The sequence below is a fragment of the Cavia porcellus genome, unplaced genomic scaffold, assembly GCF_034190915.1.
Source record: "Cavia porcellus strain 051 isolate PalLab524CR breed Dunkin Hartley unplaced genomic scaffold, mCavPor4.1 scaffold_17, whole genome shotgun sequence".
In the NCBI taxonomy this organism is placed as follows: Eukaryota; Metazoa; Chordata; class Mammalia; order Rodentia; family Caviidae; genus Cavia; species Cavia porcellus.
The window spans coordinates 33,122,764-33,145,283 of NW_026947500.1; the positions used below are offsets into that span (position 1 = coordinate 33,122,764).

Genomic DNA, 22,520 nt, shown 5'->3' on the forward strand with positions numbered 1-22,520 from the left:
ATATGTGCCTCATAAGGAAGCAAGGACACAGAGTAAGGGGCAACACAAAATGTGATGAGCAAGACAGGATGGATAAGGTTAGAGAATTATTCAAAGGAACAAACTCTATGATAATCAGCTCAAAAGAAGATAGAGAAGTGGGATATAAAATTAATATTTTGCAGAAGACATAATTTTCTCCCTCCATTTAAGAAAAACATTAGTCAAATACTAAAATCTTTATGACCAAGTTGATTTTACTTTTGGTTATATTAAGAAATACTTTCAAATTAATTACATCACTGATTTGGTCAGGGCTTGTTTAGTGAGGAGTGTGACTTAATATTACTTGACTTGAATTTTGCAATCACCACATGAGAGAAGAACATCGTTTCATAGGTTGAGGACTCTTTATCTGAAATGGATAGGACCAGAAGTGCTTCAGATTTTCTAAAATTTTGGAATATCTGCATTGACATGGTGAAATATCTTGGGGATAGGAGCCAAGTTTAAATACAGAATTCACTTAAGGTTCATATGTAACTTATCCTACAGATAATTTTATGTAGTACTTTTAGTGTACCAGCGTTTGACTGTACCCTGTCACATGAGGCCAGGTGTGGAATTTTCTACCTATGCATCATGACTGTGCTAACATGTTTTGGATTTTGGATTTTTTGGATTATGGGTACTAAGTTTGAAGAGGGAAACACTAGATCTTAACAGGGAAAAATCTATACAATTGTTTTGATATCAAATATGATGTGCCATGATTAAAATACGAAAATACCCATTCCATAAATAAAGTGAAAAGTTTCCAATGAGTTGTTATCACCAGCAGCTTTAAAGATTAAAGTGAAAATATATTTTTTCAAAGTCTGCATATAAGGGCAAATATGTTGTTGTTACAAAATCAAAAACATAAAACACTGGGTAAAAATTTTATTCCATCATTCTGCCACTTAGAATTGCAATAATATAAACAAATATACAATGTCAGAAGACATTAGGTGTGAACACCTGTATATATAGTTACAAATGAACAGCATCATACAAATTTCAATTTATTTAAAAAAATAATTATCAGTAAAGTAGTAGTTAAATGTAGGCTTCCACTGTATGTAGTTCAACTTCCATTTGTCTTATACAATTCCGTTTTCTCCAACGGGGAGCTGGGTAGGATCAAGTCCTACTTTCTTCATTGATACAGCAATATCAAATAAATAATCGTAACACTCACACCTGTAAAAGAAAAAAAAGTGGAAAGTGTTTACAGAAACAGAGCTCCCCAGTACTGACCAAGCACATCTCTCCTCTCTGTCGACTTAGTTCTGCATTGTTCCTAGTATCTATACGTTTTTCCACCTCAGTTCTAGGCCAAAATTTTGTCCCAAATAATTTTACAATGGGCAAAGGGATCAGAGTGAACCATGCTATAGTATTATATGTTTTTCAGGAGATAAAAGAATTTTAAATATACTACTTACGCAAATCTGTATTTTTTACTATGTGCCATTTTTTGAAGTAAAACTTACATTACTTAGAATCTGTTTCATTTCTTTATATCAAAGTTCACAGAACTTTTCCAGATAAAAGCTGATCAATATATAATATTGAGTGAATCAATATGTAATACAATTTAAATATAACTCATAGTGATAAACTAAGTTTAAACTAATTTGACCCCCAAAACCCATAGAAAATCACACTTCATTTTAAATATTAAGACATACTGTTGATATCCCCAATTTATGCTCACATGGTCTTGGCTTTCTCCCACGTTTCTCCCCATACATATACTCCGTGGCGCCTGACTAGTACTGCACAGGAGTCAGGGTACTCATTCATTGCACGAGCCATGCGTTCCTTCAGGTCTTTCTCCTCGGGAGTGTTCTCAATAATGGGCACCACTAACATATCATTGTATCTGTAAGATGAGACAAGTCATTTTCCCCCATTAAATCAAACTACAGATCATCATATATACAGTACGTTTGTAATTTTTTTCAAGTAATTAGCCATTCTATCTGGAATGCAACTCCAAGCTATGAACAAGATGTTGCATGCTATTCTGTGTATCTTGTATAAATATCTGTATCAAAAGATACCCTGAGAATTTGGCAGGCAATCCTAAGTGGTAGAAATGTGCATGGTCTACCAAAATCTAACAAAGAAATCATCAAGATCGTACAAGTATTTCCTTGAAACAAAGACAGTCATAATATTTTTAACAGGAGATGGCAAATTATAAATCTCAGAATCAGAAGCATAGGAAGGATTAAAAATATCATTGCATTTCATCTCTGCAGGTCTACAAGTAGCCAGGACAGGCACGTCAATATATACAGGTGAGGTTTGTTCACTGGGACAGAAAAATCTTTTAAAAATAGCGACTAAAACCATGATAATACTTTCAGGATATTCTCAAGCTTATAGCATTAGAATTTCTTTTATTTGTACTTTGTTCTTAGGAAACGCATGCAATGTGATCTGAATAAAACAATGTTTAAACAACATAATTACTAATAAATCTATTCCTAAAACCGATTACAACTCAGACATGTTTTTTTTTTTTTTTTTTTTTTTTACAGGAAATTCTCTTGCATTGTTAAAGCAACATCTGCCATTCGCACCTGTGTGGTAACCTAATTGAAAAAAAAAGTTCTACCTAAAGCGTTATCATTAATATCAGCAGTTGCTCCTTCGAGGCAAGTATCAACCAAGTAGCTGTCATGGGATTAAAAACTTGGCTAACCATTATCATTGATGGCATGGAGTTGTCCCTTACTTCACTTTAGATGAAACAGAACTAATTATAAAATATTCTTGAGTAGAGAAAGAATGAACTACGAGTCCCAAATCTTTCCTAAACATGGGTAGGAGAACCACGGACTTATATTTTCCTTTAGCATACATTTGAACAGTCAGAAATATTTTTAAGCGCAAAATAATTGCACAGCAAAATAAGAGTTGAAAACTAATTCAAGCCAATTCCTCAGACAGGCTATAGATCCTGACCGGCTAATTTAGAGCATGCTGGGATGGTCCCTTGACTACCAGTGTTCTTGTCACTCTACACAGACATGAGGATTTCAAAGGGAAGGACAATTATATTGATATATGTTAGCAATTCCTGGTAAAAACTTAAGTATTTTAAAGCTGGTTTTGTGCGTGCGTGTGTGTGTATGTGTGTGTGTGTGCGTGTGTGTGTGTGTGTGTGTGTGTGTGTGTGTCTGTGTGTATAGACTAAGGAATGAACCTGGCCCTTCTATGTATTAAGAACATGCTTTTAACACTGAGCTATATGCTCAAACATGTTTTTTTTTTTTTAAGAAAAAAGAATGTTAAAGTTCTATCTTTTCTTTCTTCTTCCAGTTTATATTGGCTCATTTTTTTTTAATTAGTTAAAACTAATAAAAAAATGGCTGGCTTTCCCCCAGATTCAGATAAAACATCATCGTTTCCTGAGCTGTGATAATGACCCTATTTCTCATTTTCCAGTGAGTCTAAAATAAAACTACAAAGAGTGTCTTAAAAAAGAGTTTTGGGCTAGGGTATACATATGTAGCTCAGTGGTAAACTGCTTGCCTAGAAGGTACAAGGCCCCATTTTTGATCCTTAACACCACACAAAAAGTTTTTATTCTTCAAATTCTGAAGCATTCAAAATAATATATAAAATATGCTATGAATAAGAAACAGCATTTTTTCACTGATGTCATTCTTCCTCCAAAATTCCAAAGGCTATTATGTTTTGTTCCTACCTCACCATTCATTCTCCATATTCTTCTGATTTATTTTTTTCACCAAAGCAATCAAAAGCCCATTAAGGTAAGAGTAGCTGAAGGCCTCTTCTGCAAGACCCAGGAATGGAAAAGACAATATGGGGCCAACTTCCTTTAGGATACACACTTTTCTATCAACTTTTATAAATAGCTGTTTTCACAGTGTTGAGAAATGCTTTAGACACACAATAAGAACCAAGTGAAATCAAATCAAATGACCTTCTCAGCACACCAGTTTAAACATGTGCATTCCATTACACACAGTGATGATAAGACATTGCTGTAAGAACACTTTAGTACAACTGGCATCGTTTCCCTCCAAATAAGGCGAGCTATCAGGCTTTTTAGGAAATTAAGATGAGGTATCAGGAAGAATGCAATGAACTTAAAGGGAAGATGGAGCTTGTACCTGGGCAGTGAGGACATGTTTCTTCCAGCCATGTATCCTAGATTCATGAATAATGACAACGATTTTGTAGGCTGGAAGATATATTTAAACTTATCTACAAAGTCCCTGTTCTGTTCTTACCAACCATGCCACTTTCTACATTGGAAAATTCTAGAACTTAGTAATGAACTGAATTGAAACAATTGAAAACTTTCCTAGCCATTAAAGCACTTGAGAAATAACTATATCAACATAAAGTCTAAACTCTAGTTAGGCTTAAGCTTCATAAAGACAATGTAAAGATGAAGAGAAGTTGATCTTTTCAATACAGGATCATAAGTTTTCCATCTCTAGAAATCTAGCCAAGTTTTTTTCATTTTACTAAAACAAATAGTTCATTGTTTGTGTTGCTAATACATTACCATGGTTAATGAAGGGCAGGAGAAACATTGCATCCAGAAATGTAATACTAAGTGGGGTATTATTTAATAAAGATGCCACAGCACACAATCATATGCACAAAAGATTAATATCAATATCCTATTTACTAAAGAGAAAGAAAAATACTTTTTTGTGGGGGATGAGGTGTCACTTTGTAGGCCCAACCCCCTCTAACCTGCAATTTACAATAGCCGCCCTGGTATGCGAGAAGGAGGTAGAACGGGAATGCCTGTTCTCAGTGAGCCCTCACCCTCTGGAATCCATACTGTGAGCTGGCTTTGTTTTGCAGAAGTCTTGAGGAAGTGGCTGGCCACCCTTTGTGACACTAACAGCAGACAAATTAACAACATTCTTGAGCTAATGAATTTCTTCCTGGGCTAGAGAAGTTGTGAGAACTGGTTGTGATTATTTACTTCACTTAGATAGTTTTAGAATAAACATTGTAGTCTGTCACGTTGTAGCTTGCCACAAAGAATGCCTTTTCACTACTTAATTATCTGGGCTCTGTGAATTGATCGGGTTTACTATATATGAATCCTAAAATAAAGATTGTGCGTACAGTGCAGTGCAGTGCAGTGTAACGCGGTGCAGACAGCAAAGGTGTCTCTCCTGTCTTTCTTTTCCAAGCGCTGTACCCCCCGTGTCCCGACAAGGCGTGCGTGTTTACCTTGCCCGGAGTTCAGAGTGCTCTAGACACTCACGACACTTTTTAAAAAAAGTGAGGTCGTGAGTTTGATCCCTAGTACCAAAAAACAACAAACAAACAAAAGGTAACAATACCTATAAGACCCCCCTGATGTACATTTCCTTATTCCTTTTATCATCTCTTGATGTGTAATTTTAAACTCTCGTCCTGGAAAGAGAAGGGTGGCCATGACAGCAGCTTTAGAGTGGGTATGAATCACTGCGCCTGCTCCTAAAGGAAGAAGAACAAATTCTTAGGGAAGATAATTATACAGTTTTCCCCCTCTGTGGTATGAGAGAGTGAACCCAGGACCTGTGCACTAAGCAATAACCTTTTCTTTAAATTTTGAGACAGGCTCTTGCTTGATTGGTTGCTAGGTTGTACAGGCTGGGCTCGATTTTCAAGGCTCAGCCTTCCAGAGTGCTGGGATTCCAGGTGTGAACCTCCACACCTGCACAGTACAGTGTACGTTTTAAAGTAAAACACCTGTGTGTTCATAGATGCACTTATATTTATGTAATATACATGGCAATGGACATTTTTCTGGCACTGAATAATACGCTGGAGCTGGGTAGGAGGGTAAATGGAATAATGCTGGGTCTACTTCATGAGCTTATGTGAGAACTAAACGAGCTAAAGTATTTAATGTTTTTTACATACAGTAGGTATGCTAACTAAAATAACAATTACTGTTCTGTAGGGGAAATATGCAAATATGCTTTATGGCAAATACTACTTCTACATACCTCTCATTGTGTAAGCATTCATGAAAAGAGGGGTACACTGGCTTTTTTTTAGCTTCTTAGATTCTGGAGGCCCACTTATCTCCTTTTCATTTATATCACAAACAAACATGTCTTCCGGCTATTTATAGAAGGAAAAAGAGAAAAATGGAAGGCTTACATAATTATCAGTTAGAGTACACACATACAGATGAATATATGTATACAATTTATATAGGATTCACATGCATATGTGTACAGCACACATAGTGTTAATATACGTACATTCACACTTAACTCACATTTTAAACATTCGTGTAGTGTCTTAAAAAAGTTTATCAGTGTTGAAAAATAAAGTTTTGCACTTCAGCAGTATGGAGCAGTAAAAGTTTTCTACAAACAAAAATATTCTTAAGTGTTTAAAAACTATTTTCCTTTAGAATTTGAAGCAAAAATTGACATAGAAAACTAATATGTATGTAATAGTGTTGGTGTCATTTCTGATTTAGCTTAACTCTAATTTTGTGACTGTATTTCAAGGAGACAATTATTAAGAAACCAACATTCCCAGATGGGTTTTCTAACTTTTTTTCAGATCCCAAAGTAAGAGTACAATTTTAGAGTAAATTCTGTAGCTCCTGAGAAATGTAACTGGTACACAAAAAGATTGATCTAAATAAGGTGTACTATTTTTAAAGTTCTAAGAAAGCTTGTAAACCATCGATTTTTTTCTTAGTAATGCATGTGTGTATTTCTAATTTGTAACTTCCCTTTGGCAGAGTTTATTACAAACTATGATGTAAATGTTTTATTAAGGAAGCAGCTTTTTCTCCTTTCTTGGCTTAGATAGAAATACTATAAATGGGTTTAACCTAGATTTTGAGTTTTATTCCAGCACTAATGTAGAATGAGATTTCTCAATAATAATCATTCTTTATTTTAAAGGAAAAAAACAATAAAAATAATGGTACAAAAACTCACAACAAGATTGTAGGAGAGTAACAATGGCTAGTACATTGTGTGTTGTTATCTTCAAAGTAGTTGTTCAGATTACAACATAGAGGCAGGAAAAATTGATCAAACAACATAGGCACAAAGTTTTCAATGAACTGATCACTTTCTATTGGGATTAGGATTGTGTTATTCACTTTTTTCCCCTACAGTCTAAATGAGGTTTCAAAGCATACATAGGTTGCATGGAAGATACAAACCACCTTAACATAACATTAACAGACAAATGTCTGTTGATTATTTAAATTATCACAATATATCCAACCACCCTTCAAAACTAACATAATCTTTTAGAAGTTTTCACAAAAGTAAAAAAGACATTTGGATTTATAACAGATCCCTTTACTATACCTGAATTCGTTCCTTTTGGACTCCTGAAGGAGCAATGTAGATTTCATCGCTGGTAACATAAAATACAAAAAATGGTTTTTATTTAACTAATTTTCTGTTTTTGCACAAAGTACATCTTAGTAGTCCAATAATTAACATTCTTTATAAATCAAGTTATAGAAACAGCTGCATGGTTTAACTCAGGATTTAGGCTGCACAGAAAGAATACCAAACTACTTTAATGCCTTGGTAATGCTGATGGCACATCAAAATGTAGGTGGTTGCTTTTGTCTTCCACATTTTCATATATTCTTATTTCTTTTTATGGTGCAAAATCGGCGGTAACCAGATTTTGACAATCTAGTTAGAGGAAAGAAAAACCAGAATATTGAAGTTTTAAGCACCTTAAAGCTTGAATTAGCAGAGCTGATTCAATTACATATGAAATACAGTCCCTCCAAAATTCAATATGCTCCATGGCAGATGATTTCTGTCAAGCAAAGCATCAGGTTTGATTTGATTGCTTGAAATGCCTGTTGCAAACTATGAAGCTCAGAGACCTCTGCTGGACAGCTTCTTACACTACAGCATTAATACTGGGTGGCTTTTCAGATAACAATATGTTGCCTATTTGACAAGCTCAAGTTTCTTGGAAAGCATCTAGCAATAAGCTTTAAAAATTTCAAAAAGTTAAAAATATCAAAAGGATGGCCATATTGGAGATAGATCCATTTGTTACGGGATTTTGTGTTAAGGGAGATGCTATACCTTATTTTCCCCCAGGCACATTCCAGATTCATTTTTAAATGAACCTCTCCACCATCAACTAGGTCCTTTGGCTCCCTTATCAGTTTTGGTTGCTGATAGAGTATTAGTGAAATGCCATATAAATTCAGGTTGGGGGGTGCACACATTAGCTTTTACGAAGTCGCTAGTGTTTTAGGGTCTTAATGTGCACAGTGAGAGAGAGGCACTGCCGTGGAACCAGCGAGGATGGAATACACTGTAAAAGGGGCTCATTGCTAACACCAGTGGTTTACATCTTTGTCCTTGCATAACATGGAAGAACTCTAGAATCATGGATGGTACCGTCCATGCCCTCCATAGGTACGTGGAACACAGATTTTCTTGTATAGGGAGCAATTTATGTAGTCTTGGGAATGGACTCTAATAAAGTACAAAATGACTACCTGCAAATAAAACCCACCTACAAAGTAGGAAAATCAAGGTATTTCATCTTTATCCATAAGATTTGACAATTTTACTTTGTTACCGCCTTTGTAAAATGGGACTCACTTTAAACTTTGATCAGCTTTGGGCAATTTTAGACAAAAAATGTGTTAACCTCTACAAAGAAAGAAATACCTGGATAAAATATAAAGATGACAGAGCTTTTAAGAAGGAAACATGCCAAAAACTAAAATGTTTATTTGGTACTGTAAGCCACAAAAAAAGGGCACTTTGAATTTCAAGGTATTAAGTTTTATAATTTATTTCTATATTTCTTGCTGTTTCACTGTGTTGTAGGCAGGCGAATAAAACCCAGTAGTTCATAATACATTTATGTCAAGTTGCTTCTCTTTTCATTTACTGTTTGGTGACTTTAAAATATCATTTAAATCTTACTATGCACCTCAGTGATCTCAACGTGATCTTAATATGAGTTTATTAAGTGTAATTCTTACTAATAACATACAACAGGATTAGTGTGTCTGAAATATATTAATATTACAATGTGAAAATAAAATATGCTAAATTTAAATAGTAGGAACATAAACTAGGCCCAATGGATGCTGTCTATCCTTGAATTACTTTTTTATTATTTTCTTGATCCTCCATTTCCTCCTTCTGATTTATGTCTTATGATTTCATAAGCTGTCTTTTAATGTACATCTTTTGGTACCACTTACCAGTAGTAAAAACTGGAACGATTTCAAGGTTTGCCTGAAATCATTTGAGGCAAATCTTGAAATCAGTCAACCATTCTGTGTATTCAAAGAGCTTAATGTCAGTAAACATAACCTATAGAGTTTGTACTTCATTCCAAATTCATTTGCCTCGAGTCAAAATATATCATTAGCAACATGAGAATTATACTGATGATAAAACTAGTGATGTGGGTTCATGAAGTGTTTCAAGTGTTAGAGGAAAAACTCAATACTTTTCTAGAAAATACTCATTTGTGTACAGCTCAAATTGAGTAACATTCAGGTATCATAAAACTGCAGCTCTTTCCATCTGTGACCTCTAGGAGGCGCTCCTCACCTACTAAGAATCTAAGGAAAGAAACATTTACACGTGATGCAATTGTTCTATAAATTGATTGCAGTGCTATAAATGCCATTTATTTTAAAAGATGTGCCAATAAGTGGTTTTGGTGATCACACACAATTGTAACGCACAGACGAGTGTAAGTCTACTAGAATGAACAGTCCTTCATAATTTTCTGCTAAAACCCCTCAAATTCATATTCCTCCTTTTAATTTTGCTGTTTTTTGAAAACAGACAGAAATGTTCATTTTAGCTCAGCTTAGTGCAGCACTCTACTTTGTATATGTAAGAACTATTTTCTGCATATGCAAATAAGCCATAGTTAACTAGAGGCAACATTAAATATGATTTATTATCAAACAGCAAGAAAATCAAATTACTGGGACTCAATTTCTGAGTGGATAAATGCAAGAATAAATTGTTGTCGGCATAGGGTTAGCTGTGAACAGGCCAATCTGGAAGTTCTGGCAAAATAAGCTAAGTGCTTCCATAATGCTGAATTGACACAACAGCAACTGTGGGTGACGGTAAGGGAAGGCACAGAGGGGCGTACAGCTCCGACGCAGGGCACGATCTTACTGGACCCTGAGAGCATCTTCATCCAGAGCTATCCCTGCTGAGGGCCTGAGAGCCTCTTGTTATTTCCCACTGCTCAGTTAACATTTCATGAATTACTTGGTAATTTGAAGCAGATGAAATTATAATCATATCATCTTGTGGTATACCATAAAATTCCTTTTGTCTAAATTGTTCTGATTTTGACTTTCCATTTTATTTACTTTCCATTGTGAAACTTATATTTCCATTTATTTTACTTTGTTATGCAGTGGAGCCTACTTGGGGGGGCATTACTGCACACATGTGTATTTGGTAACACAAATACTTTAAAAATCCAATTTTGTTACAGAAAGTAAATTAGGACAAAAAAATAAATCAGCATCACTCAGTTTAACATTCAGCCTCCAGACAATATTATTCCTAAAATATTTCTGGAGGAAAAACAATAATCTTATTTCAGCAACTTGTGAGAGAATAAGCCTCCACAATCTTTATTTTCATTGTTAGAAAGGTATTTATTCTTTACCTTTTTGGAAGAAAGACATTGAATAAAATAGTAAACAATAAAATACTAATTCTTTCTGTCTCCATTTAATTTCAATTTCTCTTGTTTGGGTCTCTGAGGAGTAAAAGGCTAGCAGATACTACGTCTTTTAATAAAGATATATCTGCTTAATAATAAATCTATCCAGTTGATTTTCTGATGAATCAATCAAACACAATTTTTAGTATTTAGTATTTTAATGGCTAGTAATCCATATTTAAGTGACTTTAAACTATTACCGGAACCTCTTAAAACAAAATCCTGTCTTTCTAGAAAGGATTCTTTATAATTTCAGACATGAACATGGTAGCATGTTGTCTAACTTTGATACTCTGAGGACTAAGGACTAAATTATTTTGAATAAAATTTGTGGTTCTTAAATCCTTAGGTAGCTATGATAATTGCATCTTGTCCACATCGGTTCCATTCAGGAACCATTACACACATATCCGTTTGAACAGTTAGAAAATAAATGCCATCAGTATCACACCAAATTGATCATCAGTTGTTCTTTTGACACCCACAGCTGTGGTCCACATAGGGAGAATCCCTGGGGATGAGATCCGCCAGAAACTTACCCGTGCTTCAAGCTAATCCCTCCTCCAGTCCCAGTGACCCAGCCCAAATGGTAAAACTGTTGGCAAAGTTCAGGAATCAGGTATCTTGGGTGTTCCTTATCCTAATGAAGAAAAGATGTTAAAGACAGACATTGTTTTAACAAGTCACTACTCTAGCTAGCATTTCTAACAAGTGGCCAATTTAAGGAAGTTTAAGAAACCTACCATAGAACACATACAGGGAAAAGAAATGCTATTACAAATATATTTTGTTTGCACTGTTTAAAAAATGGATTTAGAACACTGATTGGTAACCTGGGATTATTCAAGGTAGGGCCATACAGACCAATGGTATGGAACAGCCTCCAAAACCAGGATGGAGAAGTGATTATATCAAAGGTCTACTGAAATGACTGAAAGAAAATAGTATTTATACCAAAAGGAATATGTTTTGATCCATTCAGAAAATGCTTTTGGGTAAAACATCTTGGTTAGTTAAGAAATCATATACAAGAAATACAATGCCTATTATATGTTCAATACATTCTTTTGGTTCAATTTTATTTTATTTTTTAAAGGTCCTGTCTATTTTCCAAAGTAAACTTATTGTTTAATTACAAAAACTATATATACTCACTATGGAAAATAAAAACAAGCAAACAAACATAGAAAAACATTCAAAAATCACAATACTTGTTGGAATCATTTCTATGATGAGTTGTGTTTACAGGAATAATATATATGTACAAAGAGTGAAATAAATCTCAACTTTATACATAAGTCCTCCAAGTACTCTTTAGAGAAAAAACACACCAATGCCCCCTCCCTTATATAGTTTAATGAAAACAAAAACAATTCAGTAACAAACCAGCAAATTCCACTTTTTGCAGTGTGATACACAATCTTTAACTTGAAAACAAGTTAAAGTTTTGAATAATTATGTCTACAAGTATTTCAAAATTAACAGCTCCACTTGCAAGAAAGGGGCTGGGGATTTAGCTCAGCGACATAAGTACCTGCCTTGCAAGCAGGCAGTCGTGAGTTCGATCCCCGGTACCGATAAAAAGGAAAAAAGCAAAAAAAAAAAAAAAAAAAAAAAGTAAGATTTCATAAGGTCAAGAAAGAAAAAGAGAGCGAGATTACCAAAGTAGGAGAGAGCTACAAAGTCAGAATTTGCATATTCATGAAACTCAAGTGAACTTGACCTTTGATTCTGATAGAAATTTATGTTAAAATCTAAGGCTCACTCAACAGGGGACATCTAATAAGAAAGCCCCAAACAAGGTGGAAACCTCAGAAAGACTGGAGTAAAAAGGAAAAACACTTTTGAATCCAAAAAAGGATCATTATTTATTTAATGGACTGAATTCTCAGCTACTTAACTGGATACCTGAAATTATAGTGCCTCTAAATATATCCTTCGTGTTAGGTAAGTATTAAGAGGGTAACTGGGAGTACCCTTCAAAATATAAAGTTAGAAACACGACATCTGAAAGATGTTGGTTTTGTTTTGTTTTTTGAGATAGGGACTCACTACATAGTTCAAACTGGCCCTGAGCTTGCTCAGGTTGATTTTTAACTTGTGGAGATTTTCCTGCCTCAGCCTCAAGTGCTGGGGCAATAGGCACGCTTCACCATGCCTGGCTACAGCCTGGAAGTTTTTAAAAGTTCTGATTCAACACAGGCTTAGGAGTCACCAGTTTAGCCAAATGTGGGTCTCAGTTTACTCATCCATAAAATAACAATGTTATAATCTCATTTTACTGAGATAAATGGATATAAAGCATGCAGCACAATCTTTGATACAGTCAATGCTAGTTTATTTTCCATTTTAAAGGATTAAAAATTCTATAATTAAAATTGATTTTATTATTACCCTAAGATTAATAGTAAAACAGGTATTTCTTATATCTGTCTTTAAGAAATCTAGCTGAAATCATGTATGCCTCATATAATTTGCTATTTCCTTTTTTTAGGGACACAAATGATGTTTTAATTACATATTTAAAGTGCAGAAAATAGGACAACTCCTGCAGTTTTCCAATCCTTAAAACCAAATTTGCATAGCAAATTGCAAACATTATAGAAAATGGTCTGTTATTACGGGTCTCCCCTTCCCTTTTATCTTTTCCAGGAGTGAGGTATTACAGCAATTAGCCAGCTCTATGCTACAGGAATAATAATGATCAGGCAACTGCTATTAATACATCTGCACTCAGTCATTCCAACCCCCAAAATTACAATTAAAGGAAAGTCATCAGTTAGCAGGGGCCCAAAGAGGTATGTTTGGTGGGAACACAAATCATTCAAACAGTTCGGAATCAGAAAGTAAATCCAGGACACATATGTATTTGGTGGGGGGGAGTAATGTATTTTTAACAAGCAGTGACAGAAAGGAAAGATTTACTCAGTATTCTCGCTTGAGCGCCCATAGTATTATTTTTGTTGTTAGATCTGGTTTTCAATTAGACAATGAAATATAAATATGCATATACAGATTGATTTACAACAGATGTTCTAGAGTGAGAAACTGTTACAAGCTAAAAAACCCAGAATGTGCTGTACTTATTATAACTTGTTCTCTTCCCATAAAACTTGTGTAATTGCCAGTTAAGTTGCAACTTTGTAACAAACCCACCAAGTAACCCTCTCCCTGCCTCCCATTCCTGTAACTGCTTGTTCTGCCTCCCTGGTTCCTTTTATGGGGACAAACTGATCCTAAGACCTTGACCACCTCCCGTTGCGGCTTGCTACAACTCCCTGCAGTCTCTGGCTCTGGCGCACACTTCCCTGGCTGCTTTTCTGGGACAGTGTCACCGCTGAACTTAGCTAATAAAGTGCTTCTTTTTAAATTTTTGGAGTCCATCATTTTTCTGCCCATATCAGAAATATATTTAACGGTACTTAATGTATATTAAAAATCTTAAAACCTACAATGTTTTTGATTCACTGTTTCATTTTTTTTCAATTTTTCAATCCAGTTATTTTAAGGAAATCAGTCAGCACGGAGATATCTACTTATAGTCAACTTACCTTTTTGTTTTTTAACTTAAATCCTATATCTGTATTACTGAAATATAAGTTTTCTTGGAAGATGCTCATACTAATATAAAATAAACAGATGTCAAGCTGGGGGTATAGCTCAGTGCTTGGAATGCACAATGCATTTTATTCAATTTTTGGCACCAAAAAGTGTTAAAAATATTATTGAACTTTCCAATTAATGAGGAAATCAATAAAATGCTAGAACTGGTTGAAAGGAGAATTCAACACACTCATATGTAAGTAATCAGGAATTCTGACATTACAAATAAAAGCAAAATTGGACAATATCCACAGGGTAACAATAAAAAATCACCACTGAACATAAGTTGTGTTGCTATAAATAATAATTGTCTGCATTACTGTCAGTAGCCTGTAATTCACATAGTCATAGAAGCTTAAAGATAAACCTGCAGCACCCAGTAATCTTTTCTGTTCATTTTACAGTTTCCTGACACTGCCCTAGGAAGGGACTGATGTGGGTACAGTAGAGCTATCAGGATTTCGTTTCTGTTTTGTCTTTGTTCCTTTCTGCACGTCCATTTGCACACCTATTTGCATCTTTCTGCTGGTTTTCTTAGTAACATCGCCTTCACTCAAAAGCCCTGTCTCCCTGCCACTTTTCCCACACTAAAAAGATTGTTCTCCTTCTGTGTCCACCGGCAGATCAGTGGCACCAGTCTCCCTTACATTAAAATCTGGATGGATGATTCTCAGATTTCTCAATTTCAAATCAGTTTTCTTTTTCTTTTTATTTTAGGGAATGACATCAGGCTCCAAAATAATGACATAAATTGTAGTTAACTCTTACATTTTAGAAAAGAAGCATTTTTTAATATAAAAAGAGAAGGGAGATTTCAAACTAAAAAGTAGCTTAAGTTGAATGCAATAAAATTTTATAAAATTCATGTTTTTAGTGTCCTTATTTTTCTTACTTTGCAATAGTCCTGTAAAAATTCTCAGGGAGCGATATTGGCAGGACAAGGGACTCTTTTCCTATTTGTTTTCCTTGCCTGTAATTTCAACTATCCCAGCTTCCCTTTCCTTCCACTCTGAGTGCTTAACACACTACTTCAATTGTTCGACTCCATTCCCCAAACTGTCTGGTGTCCCCGGTCTGTTCAGTCCTTTGTTGCCACACTTGAAAATTTCAAGTATTTTCTTCAATATAAATCTCTCAGTTCCAGTCCATCTACTTGAAGCAGTCCACCAGGAGATGGCTCTTGATGATCTCCGCCTCCTGCAGCCACACCGGGGTATGGGCCCTTCCCGCTGGACCCAGGTTCATCTGGGTTACCAACCAACACGCTGCAGCAGCAGTGACAGTGTGGAATGACCTGGGATGACAATGTGCAGTGTATGTACCACTGTTACCTCCTGACTCATGTACTTTAAAATTTTGTGGTAGTTTCTTTTCTTTCTTCTGTCTCCTTTTTCTATCTATGACTACAATTTTTTTTAAAAGGGGGGTAGCAAAAAAGAAGTAATAGCATGTCACTTCTAAGATTAGGGTAGAATAAACTGTAGCTTCTGTCTTGGTTGATCTCCCTCTAGGGATCACGGACCTGAGGGGAGACAGCTGCTGTGGCTGGGGGATAACCAGGCAGCATATGCGGAAGGCCACGTGGTAAGGACCTGAGCTCTAAGGCTACTGCCCAGTGGGGGACGTGAGGCCCGCCACACTAGAGTGAGCTTAGAAGCAGATGCTGCAGCTGCAGTCAAGCCTTAAGGGACCGGAGCCCCACCCCCGACCTAACGGCCTCCTCATGAAGAGACTCTGAGTCAGAACTTGAGCTCAACTGCTCCTGGACACCTAATCCTCAGAAACTGTGGGGAACAATCAGTTTGTGTTTTCAGCTGCTAGGTTTCAGGGTCATTTGTTGCATACCAATAGATTACTAAGACATGATTTCTTGTCAGCCAAGAATTACATCTTCTTAAACATCTGTGCTGGATCACGTACTGTAAGTCCATCAAATCTGTCAAACTTTATACCACTGAAAGTAATCAGATCTTCCAGTCATGTCACAGCATTTGCTCTCTGCACTTTTCTTCTGGTATTTATCAGTAACTTCTTTTTTTCTTTCTTTTTTTTTTTTTTTTTTTTTTTTTTGGTCTTTTTCGTTTTTATCGGTACCAGGGATCAAACTCACGACTGCCTGCTTGCAAGGTAGGTGCTTATGCCACTGAGCTAAATCCCCAGCCCTGTAACTTCTTTTATTCATTCAACATACACCCACTGAGCACTAAATACTGTAATAAGCGCTTAAGAAACAAGTATGAGTAAGATACTTACCTTTGAAGAGCTCCATCTTGTCAAGTACCCAGTTGCAAAATGACAAAGCAATACATGCTTAATATAAGACAGCTAGAGCATTATGGGATCAGAAGCTGCTGGTGGGAGGGGAACGCTGAGAAAAGCTTCTTAGAGGAAGGAATGGCCGACATATGGTCTCAAGGAATAGGAAGGGAGGGTATATTTTGGTCAGAAAGAACTCGCAGTAGCTGGAACTGGTTATACATTAGGCTCTTTGGGGTAGAGGTGGGAGGAAAGAAACACATAAAAAGACCTTTTATGGTATGTGCACGGATTTGGGTTTTATTTTGTAAATGATTGAAAACCTCCACAGGGTTTAAAGCTAAGATGTTACAATCAGATTTTGTTGCTGAAACATTCCATGATGGCAGTGGGGAGAAGAAGAAGGTGGTGACCAAGAAAGCAAAAGATCAGACCAGGAAGGAAGCTGCTGAAATAGCTTCACAATGAATGTGAAGACAGTGATGGTGGAAATGGGTTTAGAAGAAACATAAAAGGTTCAAAAGCAAAGATGTTGGATGTGAAAACTGAAGTAAAGAGGGAAGGCTTCAGAGACTCAAGCTTTTGACTGGTCAAGTAGTGAGTATAAAACAAAAGCATTGATCAAGATGTCAGTCTTAAAATATTTACTACACGCTCACTATGTGCACAGCACTTTTCTAAGGCCTGGGAATTCAGTTATCTACAAGACAAAGGCTTGCCCTAAAATAATTAATACTGGAGGGGAGCAGAAAAGTAAACAGACTAGAAAAACAAATTGCAATAAATAGAAGAAAATAAAGAGCTTACAGAAAAATAGCAGCGATTCAACTTTGATTAACGTAGCCAAAAAGGGTCCTCTGAGCAGGTGGCATTTAAGACATAAAGGACATGAAAAAGACCAGCATGTGATGAAAGCACATACATTTACACTTGTGTCTTCAGGGGAGCTAAGTGTTCAAGGCAGAGCAAAGAGCAGGTGGGAAAGCCTGGGAGTGAGACAGTGCTCGACGGCTAGAAGACGAGTTGGCCAGAGTAGAGTGATGAGCTGCGGAGAGTGGTGGGCAGTGACTTTACACAGACCAAAACTCCTGGGTCTGAGAGCTGTGTGATGAGTAAGGAACTGATTAATGGTAAGACAGACATGAAAGGGAGAGAAATAACTTCCAGAGAACATTCTACAGATGCTGAGTTCTAGGGCAGGAACTGAGTTGCTTCCATTTGTGAAATGAGAAGTTGGGTTCATTTTTAAGCAGACTGGTTTTGTGCTAGAAAGGTGAGATGTTCTTATCTAACCACTTCTATTTCCTTAAGTATAAACAAAGTCAGGTGGGGGGACCTGCTGCTACAGGCATGACAGGAGAATGAAAGTGTAAAGTAGTCGTTTAGGAAGTGGGACTTTAGAGCTCCAACTATAAGGGAAGAGGCGTGTTGGTGTCCAGTGCTGCTTTGGGGTTGATCTTGTGAGTATGAAGGGAGGCAACACAGCATTGTTGCAAACAGCCTCAGCAATGCTCAGCTGCTCAGTAAAGGTACGAGGAAGGTGGGCAAAAACCCATTACATTTGTAAAGTAAGTCAACTACAACCTGAAGCAACTACTGTTTCAGTGGATTGGGTTTGAGAGCCCTATCAGAGTAGACATCACTAACTTCCATTTAAAAGTGAATGAAACGTGGAAGCGCAGAATGCTCAGGACCCTTTCAATAGTGTTGCTATGGAGAAGAGCAAGACAAGAAAACAGAAGGCGAAAGTGGTTCGTGAGAGAATTTTCTATTACATGGAGTGGTAGTCAGCTCTTGGTCTGCATATCGAGGTCCATCTGAGATTAATAAAATGTTTATTTTGGCTCATGTGTCCATTACCAGGTGGACTTACTGCTTTTAGGCGTTTGGTGAGGGGCGCTAGAGGGCAACAGCAGGGAGTGTGTGGTGTAGTAAACTGCTTACCTCATTGCCAGGAAGCAGAACAGAAAGAGGACAGAGCCATGGTCTCTCTGGGGACACATTCTGCATGACACAAAGACTCTCATTAGCTCTCACTTCCTAAAGGTACTGTGACTTCCCAAGAGTGCCGCACTTGGGACCAAGTCTTTAAAACACAGGGGACATTCAACATCCACAGCACAAGCTAGTGGGTGAGATTGCGGGGACAGTATGAAAGCAGAGAACTAATCAGCAGGTCAGTCAGTCTGTGTGGACACAGAGAAGACGGAACTAGAAAACAGAAGTAAATACTTTAAACAGGAGAAAGGGTAAAAGAGTAAGATTGCTTTGGTAGATGCATTGTGTCAATTTGAGAACTTTAGAAGTTTAACTAGAGACTCAGCAGGGAGCCAGGATTCTTACTTTGTAAATACCCTTGTCCTGTACAAGAAGAGGGCAGAGATTTGGCGCCTGTTACACCTGCCCTGGGAGATGAGGAGGGTGGCTGCATACAATAAAAAGGAGGAGAAGACTTGCTCCCCACCCTGCCCCGGCAACCCCTTTTCCTGCTGCTTTTTTTTTTTTTTAATTTTATTTAAGAGGAAAAAGAAAAAAACACAAAACAAAACAAAGCGGTGTAAGGTTACACATAATACAAAACTACAAAAAAAAAAAAAAAAAAACACGTAACAGTAAGAAATCACCTGTTAATAGATTACATATTATCATCTTGGAAATAGTTGCTCAAATCACAGTATCAAAGAATACAAAGTGGACATTCAAACAGAGAGACTGCAAACAGCTGTGTTCAATGATCCAAAAACATTTCTGGCTGCTGCCTTAAAGTATTTCCCCTGTGCCACGCCACCCTGCCTCAGGACCAGCTGAGTGTGAACTGAAACCCCACAAACACTGAGCTAAATAAACTTTTCTTTCCTTCATTTTGGGTGTCAGGTATTTTTGTCTCAGAAATCAGAGAAAAGTAACCAAGACAAGATATAAAAGTATCACTGATAACAAGAATTGCTAACATCTATTGTTTATTTGTGCCAGGTACAACTGTCAAGGCTTTACATGGCCTACTTTACTTTATCTTTATAACAACCTTATTATGCCAAGAAAGATTAAGTAGCTTGTCCAAGACTACTCAGATAGCAAGTGGCAGGTCCAGGATTTAAGCCTAGGCAAGTACTATTCTGGATCTTTTGTTGTTAATCCTTATATTATACTGTGTTGGGGAAGAAAAATAAAGTTGAAAAGTTCACATTAGCTTTCATTTGCTTTGCAATTTTGGAGAGAAGATCATCTGGGAAATAGCCTTTGGGTAGAGGAGAAAGAAAGTTAAGGTTTGGAATAACTCCCTAGGCAAATGTGAAGGAAGCTCCCCAGGGCACAGCCATGTGGTGCTGGGGCTAGCTGTGATAGGACACTCTAATATTTGCAGAGACACCAACTCATGTAGCTGAGTAATCTCTTCTTCATTTGGGTTCTCAGGAGCCTTGGTGAGACGCATTCAAGGCAAAGGCACGCACTTACCTGTCACACAGTGCAGAAAGTCTTCTGATAGAGGATACACAGAGGAAACTGTGATAGTTAATTGTGGTATCAACTTCAATAAGAAATACCTAGCAGATTGGTGTAGCACAGTTCTGGGGATATTTGGATAAGTGATTTTCTGAAGACAGGAGACCCACCCTGGGTGTGGGTCGTACCAACAAACAGGCTTATAGCCTGAATGGAATCAAAAGGGAAAGAAGGAAGTCTTGCTTCTGCTTTTTCAGAGGAGCTCCAGTCTTTGCCATCACCTTTGGACAGTATCTATTTTATATTAAACCTGTTCCTTTAGTGAACTCTGACAGAGAACTACAGGAGCACAAAAAAGCAGCATGGTGAAAGAACATTAGTTGGGCAGGGTGGCTATGTTTATGGGAATAATTGCTAGGGGGAGGGGAAAAGATTGACGGACCTATTAAGGTCAAGAAAATGGAATAAGATTTGAATGATCTTATACGACAGTAACACCAAATATCAAAAATCGTATTTATTTGTGGTCACTACACACAGGGTATTGTGACAGGTAAGTTAAAATTAGAAATAGACTCTAACTGGTTTTTCTCCCCAGCTAAGTACAGTTCTCTGAAGGATAAGGAATATACTCTTGGTAAGTTATACCCACCACAGTGCTTTATTTAATGAACACTGGGTGAATTAAGAACACATCCCTCATATTAAGAAAAATCTTCTATCAGTACAAACTGGGATGTTGAAGACTGACTCAGACCATCAAGAAGTGGTTTATTTTGTCTGTGCAATGCTTAAAATTTTAAAGTCAAGAAATTTTTACAAAACATTTCTAGTTTCCAATCAGAACAGCAGAAATGGACGTTGGGTCCATAATCCCATACAACAAACAAGGCTGGAGTTGTGTGATGTCACCTCTAAAGACAGGGCAAAGGGTTGCCTTAGTATCTTCTCTTTGGTCTTCCACTAAAAACCTGGATCATTATAAAGGGCTAGAGTCTCCATAAAGCCCTACGTGAGTCACAGTTTGAAATTACCTTCACCTTAGCAATGAATACACCAACAGGTTGATTTTACTTTTCTCATCCTTCAAACATAACTGCCTAACAAAAAAACTCAGTCATAAGATAGAAGTGTGGCAAACGGGATGGGGAAGTGGGCATGACTTTACGCCAGATTTCAGCCCCAGAGAAGGAAATAAAAGTCACTGTTGATTCTCGGTAATCTGCTCTCACTCAGTACAGTGTATTTCTACTTTTAATTGGTCCAAAGTACTTTGCAGAGGATTTTTTTTCTCCTACCTCTACTAAATGTAAAACTTCATCTTTTGCGTTTTTTGTTTTTTTTGTTTGTTTGTTTGTTTTGGTAATAGGAATCAAACTCGGGACCTTGCACTTGCCAGGCAGGCTCTGTACTGCTAAGCTATATCTCCTGATCTTTTGCGCTTATTTTGCTCAATTCTTTGTGAGACAAAAAGAATCTAGAAAACACCTCTAGCAGAGGTCAGAGCATTCCCAAATCCTGTAACAGTCCTATACATCTAAGATCTTTTCCCAACCCATAGTCTGTTTTTGGCATTCTTTTTGCTAATTGTGAAAACAAGATAAAGATTAAAACGTGTGGAAATAACATCTCCCAGAGGTTATTACTCTTCGGGACCTTCAGTCCTCAGAGTAACGAAAAGAATAAGAGTTATTTTAGAAAAGCATAATGCTTATTTTAGAAAGGAACTTTCTCCGCCCCTTCTGCAGGGCTTATCATATCATACCGAAATTATTTATCTAATTTGTCTAGTTTCACTTTGTAGTTTAGTATGGCCTGCAACTCGCAATGATGCTCCTGCACCCGCTTTAAGAAAAAAATTTATCTCATGACCTAAGCTGGGACAGGTAAGGTGCAACTCTAAAGCACGACGGTGGCTTAGAGGCGCAGCAACGTTAAAGAGGTCGCCAGGGCGCAAAAATAAACTTGAGGCAGTCAGCGTTCACTCCAGTTCCACCGGAAACCCGAGGATTCCTCCTTCCGCCCGTCTTCCCATAAACTTCTCTCTTCACTCCGTTACTTTCCCAGCGCGGCGCTCAGGTCCCAGTAGCGACCTCTTATCTGGACCCCAGTGTCACTCAGTCACTCGCGACCCCGTGAGGACCAGCGAAGCCCCGCCCCACAGCCCACGACCCCGCCCCACAGCCGGCCAGCGACCCTGGAATACCCGGCGATCCAGAAGCCCACTCCTACCTGCACTTCTCGTCGCCGAGAGCAACAGTGCCCCTCCGGAGCGTGGCAGCCAGACATGGTCCAAACGACAGTGACCCGCACCCTCCGCACAGCTCAGTGCCTGGCACACTAGAAGACCTCACGTGCAATCAGGCGGTGCTAAGGGCAGCCCAGGGGCGGGGCCTATCGAACAGGGGGCGGGGCCGGGATGGCATCGCTGATTGGGCGGGTCTGTGGTGCTGCGGCCCCCAAAC

General features: G+C 37.4%; 1 protein-coding gene across 2 annotated transcripts; it reads right to left on the reverse strand.

Moving 5' to 3' along the window:
- Positions 1-906: 906 nt before the first annotated feature.
- On the reverse strand, positions 907-22,493 carry Apip (APAF1 interacting protein). Of its 2 annotated transcripts, XM_063227766.1 has the most exons (8): positions 22,288-22,422; positions 18,556-18,615; positions 11,292-11,392; positions 7,362-7,410; positions 6,024-6,141; positions 5,373-5,508; positions 1,739-1,906; positions 907-1,221 (listed from the first exon to the last, which is right to left on the reverse strand). In XM_063227766.1, exons 1-8 carry the CDS (start codon positions 22,342-22,344, stop codon positions 1,122-1,124), a joined length of 789 nt encoding a protein of 262 aa, XP_063083836.1. In that variant the 5' UTR covers positions 22,345-22,422; the 3' UTR covers positions 907-1,121. The 2 variants fall into 2 exon arrangements, with proteins under 2 accessions (XP_063083836.1, XP_003463907.2); XM_003463859.5 differs by lacking the exon at positions 18,556-18,615 and having other exon boundaries at positions 22,288-22,493.
- Between the last annotated feature and the right edge of the window lie 27 nt (positions 22,494-22,520).